We start from the raw sequence: 20,059 nt of genomic DNA on the forward strand, positions 1-20,059 counted from the left end.
AGCATCAGGTCTGTGGGCGAAAACACTTTCTTAATGAAGGATGACCATCTTGGCTCAAGTTGACAGGAAGGCAACAGTAACTCAAATAACCATGTGTTCCAGAAGTGGTATGCAGAAGAGCATATCTGAATGCTCAACATGTCAAACCTTGAAGAGGTGGGCTACAGCAGCAGAAGACCATGAGTATACACTCAATGCCCACTTTATTAGGTATGGGAGGAACCCAGTAAAGTGACCACTGAGCATAGGTGCAGTCACAAGGAAAGTGTGCCAGTATTTAAGGAGTTTGGCTTGTCACAGAATACTCTAACAAACTTCTATAGCAGAGGTTTCCAGCCTGAGGTCCACGAACCCCTTTCTTAATGGTATTGATCCATGGCACAAAAAAAGCTTGATAATCAGTGCTTTATAGATCTGTTGATAAAAGTGACCTGATTAGATGCATCATGATCTGGTATAGTAATTCAAATGTGCAGAAACATAAAAAGCTGCATAGAGAAGTGGATTTTGCCCAATATCACACAGGCCCATCTCTCCCCACTATTAGATAATCCCTCCAGGATTTCCACTCTAACTACTGCCATAATGCTCTATCTAATCAATATTTTAACTCGTTCTCATCTTTTGCATTCTTCTCTGCAATGTATGAAATGTCTATATCTGTAACATTAAACTGTCAATTCTGCCCTTTCTTCACCTGGTATCATCATTCCAAGTGCTCTGTTCATCTGATTTACCCTCGAGACTCCTTGCATTAAACTAAATGCAAATGAGCTTGCCAACTCTCCCGTGCTTTCTAAACTTTCCCTGTCTACTCAGCCCAGTGGCCTTGACTGATTTATCCTCTGCATTTAATTCAGTCTCAGTGCTCCCTCCCACCCCACTCTGTTGCATTATTAGTGTTCTCGCTCTCCAGTCAATGTAGTTTAAATCCTCTCTAGTAGCATTAGCAAACCTTTCTTCAAGGGTATTGGTTACTTTGAAGTGTTACTCCCAGAATAGATCCCAATGAACCAAGTGCCTACACCTTCCTTCCTGCTCCACCTCAGGGAGTTTATGACATGAGAGGTTCTGCAGAATTTCCAAAATTTTTGTTGGTACGGATATGTACTGTGACCTTGGGCAGTTCTTTCTCCCTGTTCTGAATGTTCTGTACCAAATTTAAACATCCCTAACCGGGAACAGGGAAGCAATATACCATTCTGGACTGCATTCTCAGCCACAGAAGGGCCTGTCAATTCCCTGCACTGAGAAACCCCCACCACGACTGCTCATCTAGACTATCCTCTCCCCATCAGTGCTAACTCTTATGCCACAAACTTGGTTACTGCTGCTGCTACTGCTTTTCTCTGAGAGGCCGCTCCCTTCAAAGGAATCCAAACCAGCATACCTGTTCAAAAATTAAAAAAGAATTAAATGTACTGATTTTTAAAAAATAAAGCTAATCTGCATTTACTGTTCCAATTAAAGTTAATCCACCACACTCCATCTGGATTGTCATCTTCACCCCCTCATCTATTATTTAGGATGAGGTTTCAGGGTACTTGGAGCACATGATAAAATAGACATGGTTTCTTTCCTAAAGGGGAAAACTTGCCTGACAAATCTGTTGGATTTCTTTGAGGAAATAACAGGCAGAATAGGCAAAGGAGAGTCAGCGGATATTGTTTATTTGTATCTTCAGAAGGCCATTGACAAGGTGCCACACATGAAGCTGCCTAACAAGATAATAGCCTATGGTATTACAGGAAAGATATTAGTATGGTTAGAAGATTGGCTGACTGGCAGGAAGCAAAGTGTGGGAATAAAGGGGAACCATTTCTGGTTGGCTGCCAGTGACTAATGGTGTTCCAAAGGGGTTGGTGTTGAGACACTGCTTCATTTTCTGCTAAATGTTAATAACTTGGTTGAAGGAATTGATGTCTTTGTGACCAAGTTTGTGGATGATACAGAGATATGTGGAGTGACAGGAAGTGTTAAGAAAGCAGGGTGTCTGCAGGTTTGGAGAATGGACAAAGACGTGGCAGATGGAATATAATGTAGGGAAGTATATGGTCATGCACTTTGGTAGAAAGAATAAAGGCATGGACTATTTTATAAATGGGGAGAAAATACTAAAATCAGAGTTGCAAAGGGACTTGCAAGATTCGCTAAAGGTTAACTTGCATGAGTCAGTAGTAAGGGAGGCAAATGCAATGTTAGGATTCATTTCCAGAGGACTAGAATACAAATGCAAGGATGTAATGCCAAGGCTTTATAGGAGATTGGTCATTCGACACTTGGAGCATTGTGAGCAGTTTTGGGCCCCTTATCGAAGAAAAGATGCGCTGGCATTAGAGAGGGTCCACAAGGAGATTCACAAGACTAATCCCAGGAATGAAAGGGTTAACATATGAGTAGCTTTTGATGGATCTGGCCCTGTACTCACTAGAGTTTAGAAGAATGATGGGGGTCACATTGAAACATATCAAATATTGAAAGGGCTAAATAGAGTGGATATTTCTTATAGCAGGAGAGTCGAGAACCAAAGGGTACAGACTCAGAATAGAAGGACATCCATTTAGAAGAGAGATGAGAAAAAATATCTCAGCTACAGTGTGGTGAATCATTGGAATTCATTGCCACATATGGCTGTGCAGGCCAAGTGACTGGGTCATTTAAGGCAGTGTTTGATAGGTCCTTGATTGATCAGGGCATCAAAGGTTACGGGTGAATACAGGAGAATGGGGTTGAGAGGGATAATAAATTATCCATGACGGAATGGTGGAGCAGACTTGATGGGCTGAATGGCCTAATTCTGATCCTATGTCTCGTGGTCTTATGAAAGCATGGAGCCACTGTACAGATTCTAATGGGTGGGAGGCAAGGTACAAGCACTGCCAATCCTGTGCCCAGGACAGAGGGAGAGATCAACTTCATTACCATCTGATCTCTGACAGATTATGTGTTTCAATACTTCTGAGGCTGTACCCTCTGGTCCTAGACTTCCCCACTATAGGAAACATCCACTATATCTGGCCCTTTCAATAGAGAAGCACAGAAGCAAGAAGTGACCCATAAACTGTGGTTATATGGCAGTTCTGGAAGCATTAAAACACAAGGTGATTCTTTAGTTGCAGCCCTAATAGCAGTATGCAGTCACCTTATTCACTCAGGTTATTCAGGCAACACCTCCAAAACTCACAGCCTTGACTGCAAAACAGGTCAAAGGCAAGTAAGTGCATGATAAGCCACCAGCTGTTGGCTCCGATCCAAGTCAGACACCATCTTGACTTGGAAGTATATTACCAGTCCTTCATGATAGCTAGGTCTAAATCCCGGAATTGCCTGTTCAATGGGTACCATCATCTGAAGGACTGCAGTGGTTCAAGAGCACAGCTCACCACTATCTCCTCAATGGTAATTGCCTTGCCTTTGATGCCCAAATCCTGAAAATTGATTAAAATAAATGGTGCAAGAACAAAGATCATCTGGACCTGATGCCATTAGCTGGAATTCAGGACTGATAGGGGAAGGAGGAATGACACCAAAGTTACATGATGGACAGGTGAGGAGAAGAGAAGGTTGGCAGGTGAGGTGCAGAGAAGATGTTTATTCCACTCCATTGGTGCTACCTGATTTGTTGAATTACTCTAGCATTTTGTGTGTCACTCAAGATTTGCAGCATCAGCAGAATCTCTTGTGTTTATCATTTTTAATCCAGTTCCTTCTCAAAAAAGTTTCTTTTTATATCCTTAAATATCAAGTTCCATATGCTGTCAAGTTGTGACAACTGATAAGTTTTAAAATAGGGAAATTTCAGACTATTTCATTAATTTGTACCGAAATTTTCAGAAGGTTGTATGGACTGACTGACTTCCTACTGAATCTGCATATCACAAATTTGGAAGCATTGTGAGACAATGTAAGGAGGCTCTGAGGATTTCTGCATTTAGAGGCAGGCTTCTGTTGCTGCCCTAGACAAAGATATTGGGCATTGAGCTGGAATAGCATGAGTGGAATCAAGTTGGGTCTTAAAGGTATCTATAAAATTTAGAGGCTCCCTAGAAACCCAGAAAAAAAGTGCTAACTTTTTCTAGTGGTTTTCTAGTATTAGCTTCTGTTGATGCACAGTAATTTAAAAAATTTAAACATAAATGTGTGCAGGGTGATTCAAAGTGTGCCTGTGCTGTGTGAACTGCAGACTTGGCACCTGTACAGCCCTTCTTGCAAAGAACTAGTGATTGGCTATGTCTGTTGTGAAAAGCCATAGGTTCAGACACAGGGGCAGGCTTTCAGAGCTGGCATGAAAAGCTCTTGTGCAGGAAGAGGGAGATTGTTTGGCTGTGAGATGTCTCCTTGTATTCCAGTTGGCATGGAATAGGTGTATGATCTAGGAGAGGGAGTATTCCTATCTGTACAAAAAAGCCAAAAATCAATGGCATTCTTGCCAATATGCAACTGTTTCTTGAGACAGATGGCCTTAAAGCAGATGCTCTGGAAGTAATTATGCCAGCTTCTTTTGGCAAAAGCATAACCCTGAACTATTATCTATCAGGAAGTAAATCTGACTGTAGAGATATCATTTACTTGCATTAAATTCACATTGTGGTATTTTCTGTGTGTTCAAACATCCAACAAGCCACACAGGATGTTGTACTGCTATACTATTCAAACACTGAACTGAGGGAAAAGATTAACTCTCTGCACTTAGCAGCTTGTCTTGCAGGTGCTGCCTGGATACTTATCTCTGGATAAATTGCCTCTTTATCAGCATTTTTCTTCATTTTCCCTATCCTCAAATGACACTCTCATTCACTCTCACGATTAGCCGCATCTCCTTGGGCACCTTTCCAATTAGGCACTTTTTGGCATCATTGTATTTGTTCCATACCAAACTGAGTTTGCTAACCATTCAGAAATCTCCACAAATTACAAATTAATTTCCCAAACACTCTTCAACAACTGAAGATAAAAATCATTGGGAATTTTTTATAGATGTAAGACACACTTCTACGTTTGTTTTGATTCGTTTTATTTATTAGCCTAAAAAAATGGAGGCAAGTAAAGATTGAATCAAGAATTGTCTAATCGGGTAATGAAGTGTATGCTTTGCTATTCAACTGTTGAGAGGAGATAAAATTCTGTGAGAGTAATGTTTCACGTCGTCAGTGGTAGAATTATGAGGGCAGGTATTTGTTTTGCTTCCTTGATTTCCCCAAATGTAAATTCTCCTTCATTGTCAGAGTTTCTTTGGAATGTTGCTGTAAAGCTTAATCTCTGCACAAGCAAGACTAAAGGATTTGGCTTTGTATTGTGTTTGTGCATTACTGAAAGGTCAGGAGTTAAACAGTACTGGCAGAAACCATTAACGTAGATGCTGCAGATGGAGAATAGAACATATCTGAGAAGGATGATTAATGAAAATGATGATTTTCTCTTTAAAAATTACAGCATTTCAGCATGTTATTGTCCAATGCTACCCAAGAAAATGTATGGATTTTAGAATGACTAACTTAAATAAAATGCAGGTTCAATTAATTTTGTTGATTAGTATGTTAAATATGTTATGTTTATATGAATCCCCGTTGCTCAGCTATATCATGTATTTATTTTTAATTCTGTGTACTGTTGAAGTCTTTCCATAAATTCTCCACTTCTGAATAACCTGGCGATTGAAACTAATTCAACAGTTCAGGGAGTTTCAGAAATTCTATTACCTGAAGAACAACAACAGTAGAAAGGATGATTTTCATCCATCTATGCTATGATATAAAAATAACAAGTAAGAAAAAAATCTACAGAAGCCTGCACTTTGTGGAACAATCCATCAGGAGTCATTCTTACCTATGTAATCGAGCTGTTATTGAAATTCCCACAATAGAGGCTCACACAGAATGACAACATGGAAAGAGATGAGTCTCCAATGAATCTACATCAGTGATTATTTCCCATGTGAGCAATTATTAGAGGTCCCTGTGCCTGCTGAATGCACATATCCTCCATTCTGCAGTGGTTTTTTCTGCAGCATAAACAATTACTCCAAATCCTAAATATCTGCCTTGGCATTTTTTTTTAACATTTAATGTTTGTTAGGGTATTGCATTACTTTGAGAAATGTGCTGGGCATTGGATGGGAAGAGGCCAGTTGCAACCCTGTTTAGCCATGTGCAGGGATCTTTGGGACCTCCCACGACTGCGACATCTTTGGCTGTGCAGAATGTGCATGATTTTTCATCATTTCATGGGACTGCACCGGCTACAAGAAAGTGCTTCAGTCAGTGAAGAGATAGGCAATGCTCAATCAAATCCATGCACAATCCGGAGTTCAAAACAGCCTACATTGTGCAGCACTGTTTGAAACACTGGGTGAAGAAGCAAATTAGTTTGGAGTCAGACTGATAAAAGAGAATCACGGCACAACACTCATGATTCTAATATTGAGGAGAACATTTGGATGTTTGGTTCCAAATGATACAGTTGAGTTAATACTTAGTACTTAATACTTTTGAGTTACGGTGGATGCGAATAGCTCTATGAGATCAAAGTATAAAAATGACCAGTTAGATATCAAAAGTGTCTCCCAACAAGAAACTTAAAATATCACAGCAGAAAGTATTACAAAATGATAAAATATATTGAGCAGATACTAGTGGACATAAATAGCTCCAGACTGATATTGTAACGTGATGTCTGTATCATTTTCAATTGTGGATCCACTACGAGATGGAATTGAGGCCAATTTCGACTATCTAGGTGAGTGGCAGGCGGTTGTAGCTAGGGAATGGTCAGCTCCTCCGTCCCACAAACATTACTTTGTGGTGTGGTCAGAGTATGTGGAGAGTTTTGGGAATGGAAGGATGGTAGCTTGTGTTGGGAGACGGGAGGACAGGCAAAACAAGGATCAAGACTGTATTCTGCTTCAGGATACATGAAAGAAGGGAAAAGGCTTTTCTATCAAACAGAATGACCACGCTGGGAAGTATTGCCCCCTTCCATATCTGCCCATGAAGAAGGAGTCTAAAATCATGCTGATGAGCATTTGAGGTTTGGGGGGAGCAGAATGATTACCTAAGGGTTAGGGAGGGTGGCCATGACGGAAGCAGAGGAGGAGTGGGAATCAAAGGGCAGAGTGTGATCATGGAGGTCAGATAATTGGAAGGATCAGATGGTCAGGCCTGAGCCTCTCTGGTTCAGGATTGAGATGGGGGAGTGATGGCAGTGTCAGGGGTGGAGGGGTGTGGTGCTTAGGACCGAAATGTAAGGTAGGTGAGGCACTCACCTGAATTGGATTCCAATCCAGCATTGAGTTGGGAAGACCTAATCAGCCTTGGAGTGCTGAGAAAACTTAGACTCAGTTCCCCTGCATTGTGTATACCTCTAAGGTGAGTGATGCAGCAAGAACAATGTAATCCAGTGAAGCCCTAATAGGGAAACTGCATTGGTGTGCAAAGGTGACTCGCTTCAGGAATTGCCTCACTAAATTTCCACAGTGACATGAAGTGTCCTGGCAGCTATATCTGTTGGGACTCATCCAGCATGATCTGTGGCAGTATGGATATTGAGGTTCGCCACCTGGAGCGTGCCCTTGCTAACTTAAGTGTTTCTTCCAGGTGCTGATCAACATGGAAGAATATGATGTTTGTTAGGAGGGCTTTGCAAGATCACTAATGAATTTGGTGTCTTGGTTATTGAAGGGCGTCCATGAAGTTTTATACTTTCTTTGCTTCATGAAACTTGTATGATTGATTGGTTTGCGGACTACAACCATGGGAAGTTAAAAGTAAATTACATGTGGTAGGTCTGGAGTCACATGAGGGCCACATCACATAAGAACAGCAGATTTCCTCCTCTGAAGTACACTACAGGACCTCTTTGATTTTTATGACAATCTCGTTGTTTTGCACGGATGTACAGTAATTAATACGAAGGGTTGGCACATTTTTTCTCTAAATTATAAGATGAATTTCAGTTCCACAGCTTCTGTGCTGAGATATGAACTTGGTTCTCTGCATTGTTAGCCTAGGTGTCTGAATTTCTAACCTGATAACTGACCAACTGTCAGCATTATCATATCCAATAATTATAGTTACATAATGTAACTGAGGAGAAATTAACAGCCTATATACAGTAGAGAAGTGCTGCCTGGTGTAATGCAAAATCCTTTATACATGAGCTACTGTGGTTTAAAGAAACTGCCCTCCGATATTTTAGTGAGTGAATGAGAGAAACTTTTTGAGACAGATTCAGAAATTTGGAAGACAAATCTGAATAATTACCCAGAGCACCTTGCCTACTTCCTGGCAGCTATCTACTGCGTAGCACTTAAAGATGTTAGAATGGAGATTTCAACTACATTACTACTACCAGGAAAATATGCATGAAAATTTTGAAAATAAGATAATAAATTAAATTGAACAAAATCCTGAATGCCACATTTTACAACCAATGCCAATCGCAAAACATTATAATTAACATTCTACATGCAAATCACTTATAAATTTATTAACTCATTCTATGCAAGGAAGCTTCATAAAATAATTACAATGATAATTTACTCCAGATGTTTGATGAAAGCCATTACAATTTGCCAATATTCTGTTTAACAGGGGAAACATGTAACATCATGGTAACTTCCCCAAATCACATTCAAATAAAATATTAGCAAATAGAAATTATTTAAAATACCTTAGCTGACTTCAGTAGAATAAATGATTCAGGTGCTTAAACATAACATATAATCAAATATGTTGCTTTGATTACTTAAATATCTAATAAGGCTGAAACCATGCTAAAATCTTCCTCAGATGCTAATATCAGGAAAGTCCAATGAAACCAATTGGATATGTGTGCAGGCGTACAAGTTGATTCAAATGGATGTTTTGTTTCCATAAAATCTGTACATCAACTTTTCATGGGGGCTGACAACATTTCCCTGTTGTTAATCTGTGAGTAGAAGCCTACACAGAACAGTAGCACTCCTGAGTGCTAAGGATCAGGGAGATTTAGACTGCAGGCTCCCTTAATATTAGAGCCACAAGTCACATTTGTTTATCAATGTAATTGGTCTCACCCTCCCAAAGATATTGCCCTGTATTCACCAATCCTGAAAACTAATGCTTTTTCTCTCTTTCTTGGTTCTGAAGAAAGGTCCTGGATGTGAAACATGGACTATTTTCCCCTTTCTACAGATGCTGCTCATTCTCCTGAGTGTTTCCATAATTTTCTGCTTTTATTCACATTACAGAATCTGCGGTTTTTTGATTTCCATTATCTATGTAATAGATTTGATACAGCTAAAATGATATTAAAAAAAGCCTGACAAGTATAAGCCGGCCTAATAATTATTACATTGCACCTCTCTTTCCTTTCCTTGTATTTTCCATTAATGTTTTCTACTCTCTTTACTTAAAGGCCATTGATTTTTACACAGTCCATGCCCTATGTTGATTCTGGAGCATTTTATGCAGGTGAGCAATGAACAGCTGAAAGGCGCGCTTTACTTCTCAATGTTTGGGTATCACATCATTGCAGATATAAGGAAAGCCAGAACTAATAGAAAAAAGGAATAATTTTCAATGAAAACTATATATGCTGGTGATTTTAAACTCCAACTCCAGTCACCAACTACTGCAGAACCAGCATTCACGATCTAGGAATCAGTCTCCAAAAAAATCAATAAAACACAGGCTATTCTGATTTTCTGGTCTGTTTAATTTACGGCAATTTCCTATTCTCCATAGCTCTGTCATAACCTTGACAATCACTTGGCCGGATAAGTGTCTGTAAGGCCATGTGATGAATAGGAAATGAATATGAAACCTTGGTTTGCTATGCTTCTGCCAGTAAGTCTAAAAGAAGTTTAGTAAACAAATTCACCGTGCAGAAAACTGAAGTGATTTGTACTTCCATTTGTTATTGTTTGTATAAATAAACCATGGCAATGGGTCAATACTGATTTTTGCTAATGTTGCAAAATTGACATATAGCCACATATTGGCATATAGTGGCCACTCACTCTATTAATTTTACTTTCAAAAAGTCAATGCAATAGAAACTTCAAAACATATTACTATGAAAAACGTTGAAATGTACTTTGTGATAAGGAACTACAGATTTCTCACTTATTTGAAATAGTACTTGGTTTAGAATGCCATTTGAACAGAAACAAGTTATGACTCTAACCAACAGAAATCTGAGGAGTATACTTTTGCAGTCTAATCTGAGATGAAAACATAATAGAAAAACAAACGCATAGATTTCCTTCTTATTACATATATGGCAATGTTCATTGGAGCCATTTTGTTCAAGCTTAGGATATTTTGTTTGCTAACACATTAGCTTTGTGTTCCATTTCCTACAACTATGGGTGGATTTCAGAAGTAACAATTGTGATGCATTTTCTGTAATTACATTACATGGCAGGGAGGCAGAATCTGATTATTAAGATCATCCATTGTTGTTAAATTGCGAGGAAGGTTGACAAGTAGAGGGCAGGTGCAGTATATATGGCTACATGGATTTCAGAACAGCTTATGACAAATATGCTACGATGGTATGATGTTCGACTCCTCTGAAAGATTGGGTTACATGGTGTCCAAGGTGAATTACCAAATTGGATCAAAAATTGGCTGGATGGTAGGAAAAAGAAGGTGTTGCTTCTCGGACTGGAGGTCTGTGACTAGTAGTGTACCTCAGAGATCAGTGCTCAGATCATTGCTTTTTGTTATCTATAGTTACAATTTGGATGAAAATATATAATGAAAAGTTAATAAATTTGCAAATGACACTAAAATACATGGCACCTAAGACAATGTAGAAGAGTATGAAAAATTGCATTGGTATCTTGATTGGCTGGGTAATGGATTGAGGAATGGCAAATGGAATTTTTTTCAAATGAAAAAACTATTACATGTTACATTTTGGAAGAACAAACTAAAGTAGGACTTAGAGTGCAGTAAAGACAATTTTTTTGGACAAATCTTTACAAGCAAGTGGCAATTTCACTTTAAATTATACTTTGGAGGTTTCTTTAAAGTACATGAAATCTGTTTACCATTACTGGCTCGTTGCTTTATCGTCAACATTTCCTCTCCCGACAACCTTGCCTTCTTCATGGCAGAAGTAGCTCTTGGACATCCTGACAGGCTGGACACATAGAAGTGGAGGAGAATGAGACAAATTCAATGAATATAATTGCAACAATGAGGCAGAAGTATAGAATGAAGTGAACATTTTCATTCCGTCAAACACTTGTGCTCATTTTGCAAAGAGTACTTCAATATAATCAAGTTTTCAAAGGTGAGCACAACCATTTGAAATACTTTTGCACCTTGTTAGCTTTGGCAATATAAAAAGTTATTTTTCTTCACCAACTTTCTTGTCCCTATAAATTAAAATTTTCCTTCCTCCAAGAATTATTTTGCAGGTTTTGTAAGCTTCAAATTTAACTTGTCTTTTTTTAAAATTCTATTTCTTTGAGAGATATCCCTTTGATTTCTCATTTTCTCTCTTTGTTCTTTCCCTATTTGTGTTTTTATTCTGTATTTGCTTTGATATTGAAGGTACCTACTATTGTTTAACTTTGTTTATCTTCCTAAGGTATATTTCCAAATTTTTAAACCAAATTGATTGAGGTTGTATATAGTTTGTCCCATAGTCTACCATTTCCAAGGTCCTTGTGCTCTTCCCATTCCCAGTTTATAATCAAATCTACTTTCTGGGCAAAAATATTTTAAGCTTAACAACAGAGAATAGAACACCGAACATTACAACACAGGAACAGGCTCTTCAGCCAATGATGTTATGGTGAACAAGTTAAGCAAATGACATCTTATCGCTTCTGTCTATTTATGGTTCATACCAAACCCCCCCCCATTCTCTGTATCTCCATGTGCCGATCTATGAACATGTTAAATACCTCTTTGGTACCTGCCTCCTCCACTACTTCTCGAGGCACACTCCAGGCACCCAAGACTCTCTATTGAAAGAAACTTGCCCTGCTCATTGCCTTTGAACTTTGCACCTCTCAGCCTAAATTACATGCTTCCTAGCATTAAATATTATGGCCCTTGGAAAAAAATACCAACTGTCTATGCTTTTCGTAATCTTATAAACTTCTATCTGATCTCTCCCTAGTCCATGGCACTTCAGAAAAACAAGCATAGCTTATCCACTGTCTCTGTACAGCACATGACCAGGCAGCATCTAGTAAACTTCTTTTGTGCCTTTTCCATAACCTCCGCACCCTTCCTACAATGGGACAACCTTATATGAATGCTGTACTCCAGATGAGGCCGAAGCAGAGTTTTATAATGCTGCAAGATAACTTCCTGATTCTTGAACTCAGTGCATAGTCTAATAAAGGCAAGCATGCCATGCACCTTCTTTACCTCTCTTTCAACGAGTATGGCTGCCTTCAGGAATGCCAGAATAAATCCAAGAGGGCACAACAAGTTGTCAAGCTCCAGCTAAGTAATAGCTAACATGTTTCCAATTGCTAAGGCTAACTTCTGTGGAAAACAAACAATTTCTATGGTGTTGTGAAATTCATGCTCTGAAATGTTTTGCATGGCTGTACACCTCAAAATGAGAACTGATTTTGAAAGACCATTTAGAGTCATAGAGTCTCAGAGCAACACAGCACAGGCAGAGGCAATTCGGACCAACAATCCACGCTGACCACACAATGCACACCTAGCTAGTCCCAGTTCCCTGTGTTTGATCTGTATCCCTCTGAGCCCCACCACTCCATGCTCCTTTCCAATTGCTTCTTCAATTATACTATCGCACTTTCTTCAACCACCTCTGGCAGTTTAGGCAATATACTCACCGCCCTCTGCATGAAAAAGTTGCCTCTCAGGTCCCCTCTAAATCTTTCCCCCTCACCCTAACCATACGCTCATCATTTTGGCCTGTCATAAAATGAGGAAAAGACTTTTACCACGTTATCTATGCTTCTCATAATTTTACATTAACCATGGTAAGATGGCGGCGCACTCAGCTGCAGTGGCTTCTATGGGGCTAACCATAGGGTCATTTTATAAATGTATTTTTTACAATCACAAGACCCTGCTGGACATTGAGAACTTAAAGTACCGTAGATCTACCCCATCAGTAAGTTACTCATTGGCAGAGAAACCAGAGGAACTGGACTTGGTGTGACTCATGCTGATGCCTGCATCAGAGAGGTGTCGGAGGATTTGGTGTGCAAAGGCGGTGTGTGGTCTAACGAGTTGCTTTTCTTGTGATCGCATGACCCCGCTGGACATTAGAATGTGGAACGCCACAAGTCTGATTCACTGATTTATTGGTGGATGGCAGGAACAGATGGCAGGAGAGCTGTGTAGCCTCAGTCGTAGCAAGGACTAGGCCTCAGGCTGCGGTGTCACCTGGAGAGAGGCTTTGGAGTTGGTACGCTCCACTGGAGTGCTGGGGCGGTGTAGCACAGTTCACAAGCTGGAGTCATCGCTGGCCCCTAGTGTTCACTCGATAGAAGACAAGCCATTTTGTGTTCGACTGCAGAGTGCTGCAACATTCATGGACTCCGAGTCTTGGACTATACTTTTTTCAGTGTGACTGGTATTTTAAGATATCTTATGTGTGCTTGCTATCCTAAATGTGCTATATGCACCTGGTGCTGTGTATGACTGTTGGTACTGTGTTTTACACCGTGGCCCAGGAGTAACACTGTTTTGTTTGGCTATATTCATGGGTGTTCATGTATGGTTGAATGGCAAATAAACTTGAACTTGAACTTAAACATTTCCATAAGCTCGCCCTCATTGTCCTATATTCCAAGGAATAAAGACCTAGACTTGCTCACTTCTCCCTATTACTCAGGTCCTCTAGTCCTGGCAATATTCTCTCACACTTTCCAATTTAAGTATATCATTCCTATGGCAGCGTGACCAAAACTGTACACAGTATTCTAAGTGTGGCCTTACTAACGGTTTATATAACTGCAACATAATGTCCCAACTCTTATACTCAGCACGCTGACCGATGAAGGCCAGTATGCTAAGCACCTTCTTCACCAGCCTGTCTACCTGCGATGCCATTTACAATGAAGTATGCACCTGTTCTCCTGTTCCATGGCACTCTCTTCCGCCCGACCTATTACAAGTTCTATGCTGGTTTCCAAAATGTATCACCTCATATTCATGCATATTGAAATCTATATGCCACTCCTCAGATCACTCCCCTAACTGAACAAGATCCACTAGTAAGCTATGATAATCTTCTTCACTATCAATAACACCTCATAATACTCTGTCACCTGCAAATACTTCAATCAATATTAAAGCTTTCTCATTTTTGAGAATTTCAGATCTACTGAATTTATTATCAATATTAAAGAGTTCTATGTCCAAGATTATAATGAAAATTGTCCATTTGAATTCCTGGCTGTGTAAATGTTTTACCACTGCAGTTTTAAACCACTAACTACATAAGACGGACGACTGAGCAAACGCGTGGACGTCAGCGAGTTAGACTGGTGCAAAGAGTCACAGGAGTAGAGGGAGACAGAGTAGGAGAACTTTGGTTCAATGGGGCTTTGGTAATAACGGGTTGAGGCCAGGTAGGTTATCTGTGAAGAATAGAAACAGGAAGTATGTCTGCGATGCCAGTGTTCTGTACTGAATGTCAGATGTGGGAAGTCTGGGAGACTCCCAGCCTCCCAGAAAGCCACATCTGCGCCAGGTTCATCGACTTGCAGCTCCTTAGGGACCAGGTTAGGGAACTGGAGCTGCAGCACGATGACCTTCATCTGGTCAGGGAAAGTGAGGAGGTGATCGAGAGCAGCTATAGGCAAGTAGTCACACCAGGACCTTGGGAGACAGATAAGTGGGTAACAGTCAGGAGAGGGAAGGGCAAGAGGCAGATACTAGAGAGTACCCTGTGGCTCTCGCCCTTAACAATAAGTACTCCTGTTTGAGTACTGTTGGGGGAGACGGTCTACCTGGGGGAAGCAACAGTGGCTGCACCTCTGGCACAGAATCTGGCCCTGTGTCTCAGAAGGGTAGGGAAAGGAAGAAGGCAGCAGTGATAGGGGTTCTATAGTTAGGGGGTCAGACAGTCGATTATGTGGATGCAGGAAAGAAACACAGATGGTAGTTTGCCTCCCAGGTGCCAGGGTCCAGGATGTTTCTAATCACGTCCACGAAATCCTGAAGTGGGAAGAAGAACAGCCAGAGGTCATGGTACATATTGGTACCAACGACATAGGAAGGAAAAGGGAGGAGGTCCTGAAAACAGACTACAGGGAGTTAGGAAGGAAGTTGAGAAGCAGGACTGCAAAGGTAGTAATCTCGGGATTACTGGCTGTGCCACGCAACAGTGAGTATAGGAACAGAGTGAGGTGGAGGATAAATGTGTGGCTGAGGGATTAGAGTAGGGGGCAGGGATTCAGATTTCTGGATCATTGGGACCTCTTTTGGGGCAGGCGTGACCTATACAAAAAGGACGGGTTGCACTTGAATCCCAGGGGGACCAATATCCTGGCAGGGGGTTTGCTAAGGCTATTAGGAGAATTTAAACTAGAATTGCTGGGGGGTGGGAACCAAATTAAAGAGACAGGGGAAGGTGCAGTTGGCTCACAAATAGAGAAAGCTTGTAGGCAGTGTGAGAGGGAGGATAGTCAGGTGAGAGAGAAGGGATCCGCTCAGACCGATGGTTTGAGATGTGTCTATTTTAATGCAAGAAACATCATGAACAAAGTGGATGAGCTTAGAGCATGGATCAGTACCTGGAGCTATGACGTTGTGGCCATTACAGAGGTTTGGATGGTTCAGGGGCAGGAATGAGTGCCAGGCTATAGATGGTTTAGAAAGGATAGGGAGGGAGGCAAAAGAGGTGGGGGTGTGGCACTGCTGATCAGAGATACTGTCACGGCTGCAGAAAAGGAAGAGGTCATGGAGGGATTGTCTATGGAATTTCTGTGGGTGGAAGTTAGAAACAGGAAGGGGTAAATAACTTTACTGGTGTTTTTTATAGACCACTCAATAGTAACAGGGACATCGAGGAGCAGATAGGGAGACAGATTCTGGAAAGGTGTAATAATAACAGGGTTGTTGTGGTGGGAGATTTTAATTTCCCAAATATTGATTGGCATCTCCCCAGAGCAAGGGGTTTAGATGGGGTGAAGATTGTTAGGTGTGTTCAGGAAGGTATCCTTACACAATATGTATATAAGCCTACAAGAGGAGAGGCTGTACTTGATCTGGTATTGGTATCAGGTGTCCGGTCTCTCAGTGGGAGAGCATTTTGGAGATAGTGATCACAATTCTATCTCCTTTACCATAGCATTGGAGAGAGACAGGAACAGACAAGTTAAGAAAGCGTTTAATTGGAGGAAGGGGAAATATGAAGCTATCAGGCAGGAACTTGGAAGCAAAGAATTGGGAACAGATGTCCTCAGGGAAAAGTACGGCAGAAATGTAGCAAATGTTCAGGGGATATTTGCTGGCATTCTGCATAGATACGTTCCAATGAGATAGAGAAAGGACGGTTAGGTACAGGAACAATGGTGTACAAAGGCAGTTGAAAACCTAGTCAAGAAGAAAAGAAAAGCTTACAAAAGGTTCAAAAACTAGGAAATGATAGAGATCTAGAAGATTATAAGGCTAGCAGGAAAGAGCTTAAGAATGAAATTAGGAAAGTCAGAAGCGGCCATGAGAAGGCCTTAGTGAGCAGGATTAAGGAAAACCCCAAGGCACTCTACGAGTATGTGAAAAGCAAGAAGATAGGACGTGAGAGAATACGACCAATCAAGTGTGACAGTGGAAAAGTGTCTATGTAACCAGAGGAGATAGCTGAGGTGCTTAATGAATATATTGATTCAGTATTCACTACGAAAAGGAAAGGATCTTGGTGGTTGTAAGGATGACTTACAGTGGATTGTAAAGCTCGAACATATAAACATTAACAAAGAGGATGTGTTGGAACTTTTGGAGAGCATCAAGTTGGATAAATCTCCGGGACTGGATGAGATGTACCCCAGGCAACTGTGGGAGGTGACGGAGGAGATTGCTGAGCCTCTGGCGATGATCTTTTCATCATCAATGGGGATGGGAGAGGTTCCGGAGGATTGGAGGGTTGCAGATGTTGTTCCCTTATTCAAGAAAGGGAGTAGAGATAGCCCATGAAGTTATAGACCAGTGAGTCTTACTTTAGTGGTTGGTAAGTTGATAGAAAAGATCTTGAGAGGCAGGATTTATGAATATTTGGAGAGGCATAATATGATTAGGAATAGTCAGCATGGCTTTGTCAAAGGCAAGTCGTGCCTTACAAGCCTGATTGAATTTTTTGAGGATGTGACTAAATACATTGATGAAGGTAGAGTAGTAGATGTAGTGTATATGGAATTCAACAAGGCATTTGATAAGGTACCCCATGCAAAGCTTATTGAGAAAGTAAGGAGGCATGGGATCCAAGGGGACCATGCTTTGTGGTCCAGAATTGGCTTGCTCACAGAAGGCAAAGAGTGGTTGCAGACAGATCATATTCTGCATGGAGGTCAGTGAACAGTGGTGTGTCTCAGGGATCTGTTCTGGGACCCCCTTCGTGATTTTTATAAATGACCTGGATGAGAAAATGGAAGGATGGGTTAGTAAATTTGCTGATGACACAAAGTTTGTGGGTGTTGTGGATAGTATGGAGGGCTGTCAGAGGTTACGGTGGGACATCAACAAGATGAAAAAATGGACTGACAAGTGGCAGATGGAGGTCAGCCCACATAAGTGTGAGGTGGTTCATTTTGGTAGGTCAAATATGATGGCAGAATATAGTATTAATGGTAAGACTCCTGGCAGTGTGGAGGATCAGAGGGATCTTGGGGTCCGAGTACATAGGACACTTAAAGCTGCTGCACAGGTTGACTCTGTGGTTAAGAAGGCATACGGTGCATTGGCCTTCATCAACTGTGGGATTGAGTTTAAGAGCCGAAATGTAATGTTACAGCTATATAGGACCCTGGTCAGACCCCACTTGGAGTAATATGCTCAGTTCTAGTCACCACACTACAGGAAAGATATGGGAACTATAGAAAGGGTTCAGAGGAAATTTACAAGGATGTTGCCTGGATTGGGGAGCATGCCTTATGAGAATAGGTTGAGTGAACTCGGTCTTTTCTCCTTGGAGTGACGGAGGATGAGAGGTGACGCGATAGTGGCGTATAAGATGATGAGAGGCATTGATCGTGTGGATAGTCAGAGACTTTTTCCCAGGACTGAAATGGCTAGCACGAGGGGGCACAGTTTTAAGTGCTTGGAAGTAGGTACAGAGGAGATGTCAGGGTATGTTTTTACACAGAGAGTGGTGAGTGCGTGGAATGGGCTGCTGGCGAAGGTGGTGGAGACAGATACGATAGGGTCTTTTAAGATACTCCTGGATAGGTACATGGAGCTTAGAACAATAGAGGGCTATTTGTAACCTTAGGTAATTTCTAATTAAGTACATGTTCGGCACAGCATTGTGGGCTGAAGGGCCTGTATTGTGTTGTAGATTTTCTATGTTTCTGTGTTTCTGTCAGTACCTCCAGTTGAACTCTGTCTTCTTGTGTGTTTCCCCCTAGATGTCAGTCTGTGGTTTTGTATTGCCATGTGCTCCTGTCCACGCTCCTGCTCTACCCTAGCCCCTGTATTACTGAGTACTCCATCTCTCAGCTGTTTCTCATTAGTACCTGTACTGCTGCCACCTGTGTCTCATTGTGCTCCACCCATCATCTGCCTCTCTGTTTACTGCTCAGAGTATTTCAGTCCTGTGTTTTCACCTGTTTGTTGCCAGATTGTGTCAGTGAACTTTCCTGAGCCTGTCCAGCATTCGTATCTGAACTGTGTCTGTCTGAATATTGACTCTTCCCGATTCTGGTTTTTGGATTTTTCTGGATGGTTTGATCTCTGCCTGAACTTTGATGCTGACTTTGTTTGCAGCTTGGGATTTGTTACTCAATTAATATCACTGTGTGCACAGTACTAGGTCTGCGATTGGATCCCAGTTCCAGCGTGCTGACAATTTCTATACGTTAAATCATACAGCCAATTCTTTTCAACCCATCCGAATACCACCAGTTATACTGTTCATTCAAACTTTGTACAAAGTGGGGAAACATTTCATTAACCTGAACAACAAACGTTGCCAAATGTTTTAGTTGAATTAAACCCACAACCTCAAATCCTGTTCTGATTTAAGCTTATACGCAGCTTTGATTCCTGGTCTATTATTTGGCACAAGTATTTTTGAGAACGTTGGTCATAACATTTTTTTTTGTTTCTTGAAGTAGAACATCCACATGCAATTTATTTTTCTGGACACTGCCAAATTGCTTATGGCATTTGGCAGGTTAAGTATTTCACAGAGGGAGGAAAAACTCCACTGGACTCTGTCACAGTTAGGATTATCAGTCTGGCCAAACATATTCCTGCAAGTTTAATCACATGACTTTCTGGTTTTAATAATACCATCCAATTAAATTGCCTTTTCTCCTCTCAGTTATAAAAAAGTATGAAATAAAATGAAAAACCACACTATCTTGCTCCTACTCTTCTGATTTTCCTCCCAGGTTACATGCGGCAATGTCAAGGAGCTCAATCTTTCAGACTCAGGGACATCCTAGGAGTTGGCAACCCTACATTCTATACAGATTGCATAAGGAGGGATGGATTAAAGCACATTTTGATGTTTCCATATGGTTAGTATTCATGACTATACTGAAAATGTAAGGATATTTGCAGAATTTATTAACAGTTTCAAGAAACTGTTACCTGATTTCTCACCTGCGATGGGTAAGGAAGCTGCCACTTACATGCCCTGAACCGTCACATCCTGGTGTTGGACAGGACATGCCTTCTGTTTTCCCAGACTTCCATGAGAATTGTGAGCCATTGAGGTAACCGTCCTTTTGTCTCTTGGCTGCTAAGGGGCACCCTGATGCGCTGCGATGAGATGCATACTTCCCAGTCACATGTCCTTGGCCATCACACCCAGGAACTGGACATCTGCAGGAACAATGCAGTACACTTCATCCTTACCTAATAAAGTAATCTTTCAAATATAGTCAAATAAGTTTGTAATGTTTCTG

At 41.0% G+C, this 20,059-nt stretch overlaps 1 protein-coding gene across 1 annotated transcript in view; it reads right to left on the reverse strand.

Moving 5' to 3' along the window:
- The window catches only part of LOC140209840 (myelin transcription factor 1-like protein), a 354,336-nt gene that overhangs the window by 16,332 nt on the left and 317,945 nt on the right, over nucleotides 1-20,059 (reverse strand). Inside the window, exons 18-19 of the mRNA XM_072278399.1 lie at nucleotides 19,755-19,976; nucleotides 11,036-11,127 (exon numbers count right to left, since the gene is read on the reverse strand). Of these exons, the coding sequence (XP_072134500.1) occupies nucleotides 11,036-11,127; nucleotides 19,755-19,976 (314 nt within the window). The remainder of the gene's footprint in view (nucleotides 1-11,035; nucleotides 11,128-19,754; nucleotides 19,977-20,059) is intronic.

Source organism: Mobula birostris, chromosome 2 (genome assembly GCF_030028105.1).
Source record: "Mobula birostris isolate sMobBir1 chromosome 2, sMobBir1.hap1, whole genome shotgun sequence".
NCBI lineage: Eukaryota > Metazoa > Chordata > Chondrichthyes > Myliobatiformes > Myliobatidae > Mobula > Mobula birostris.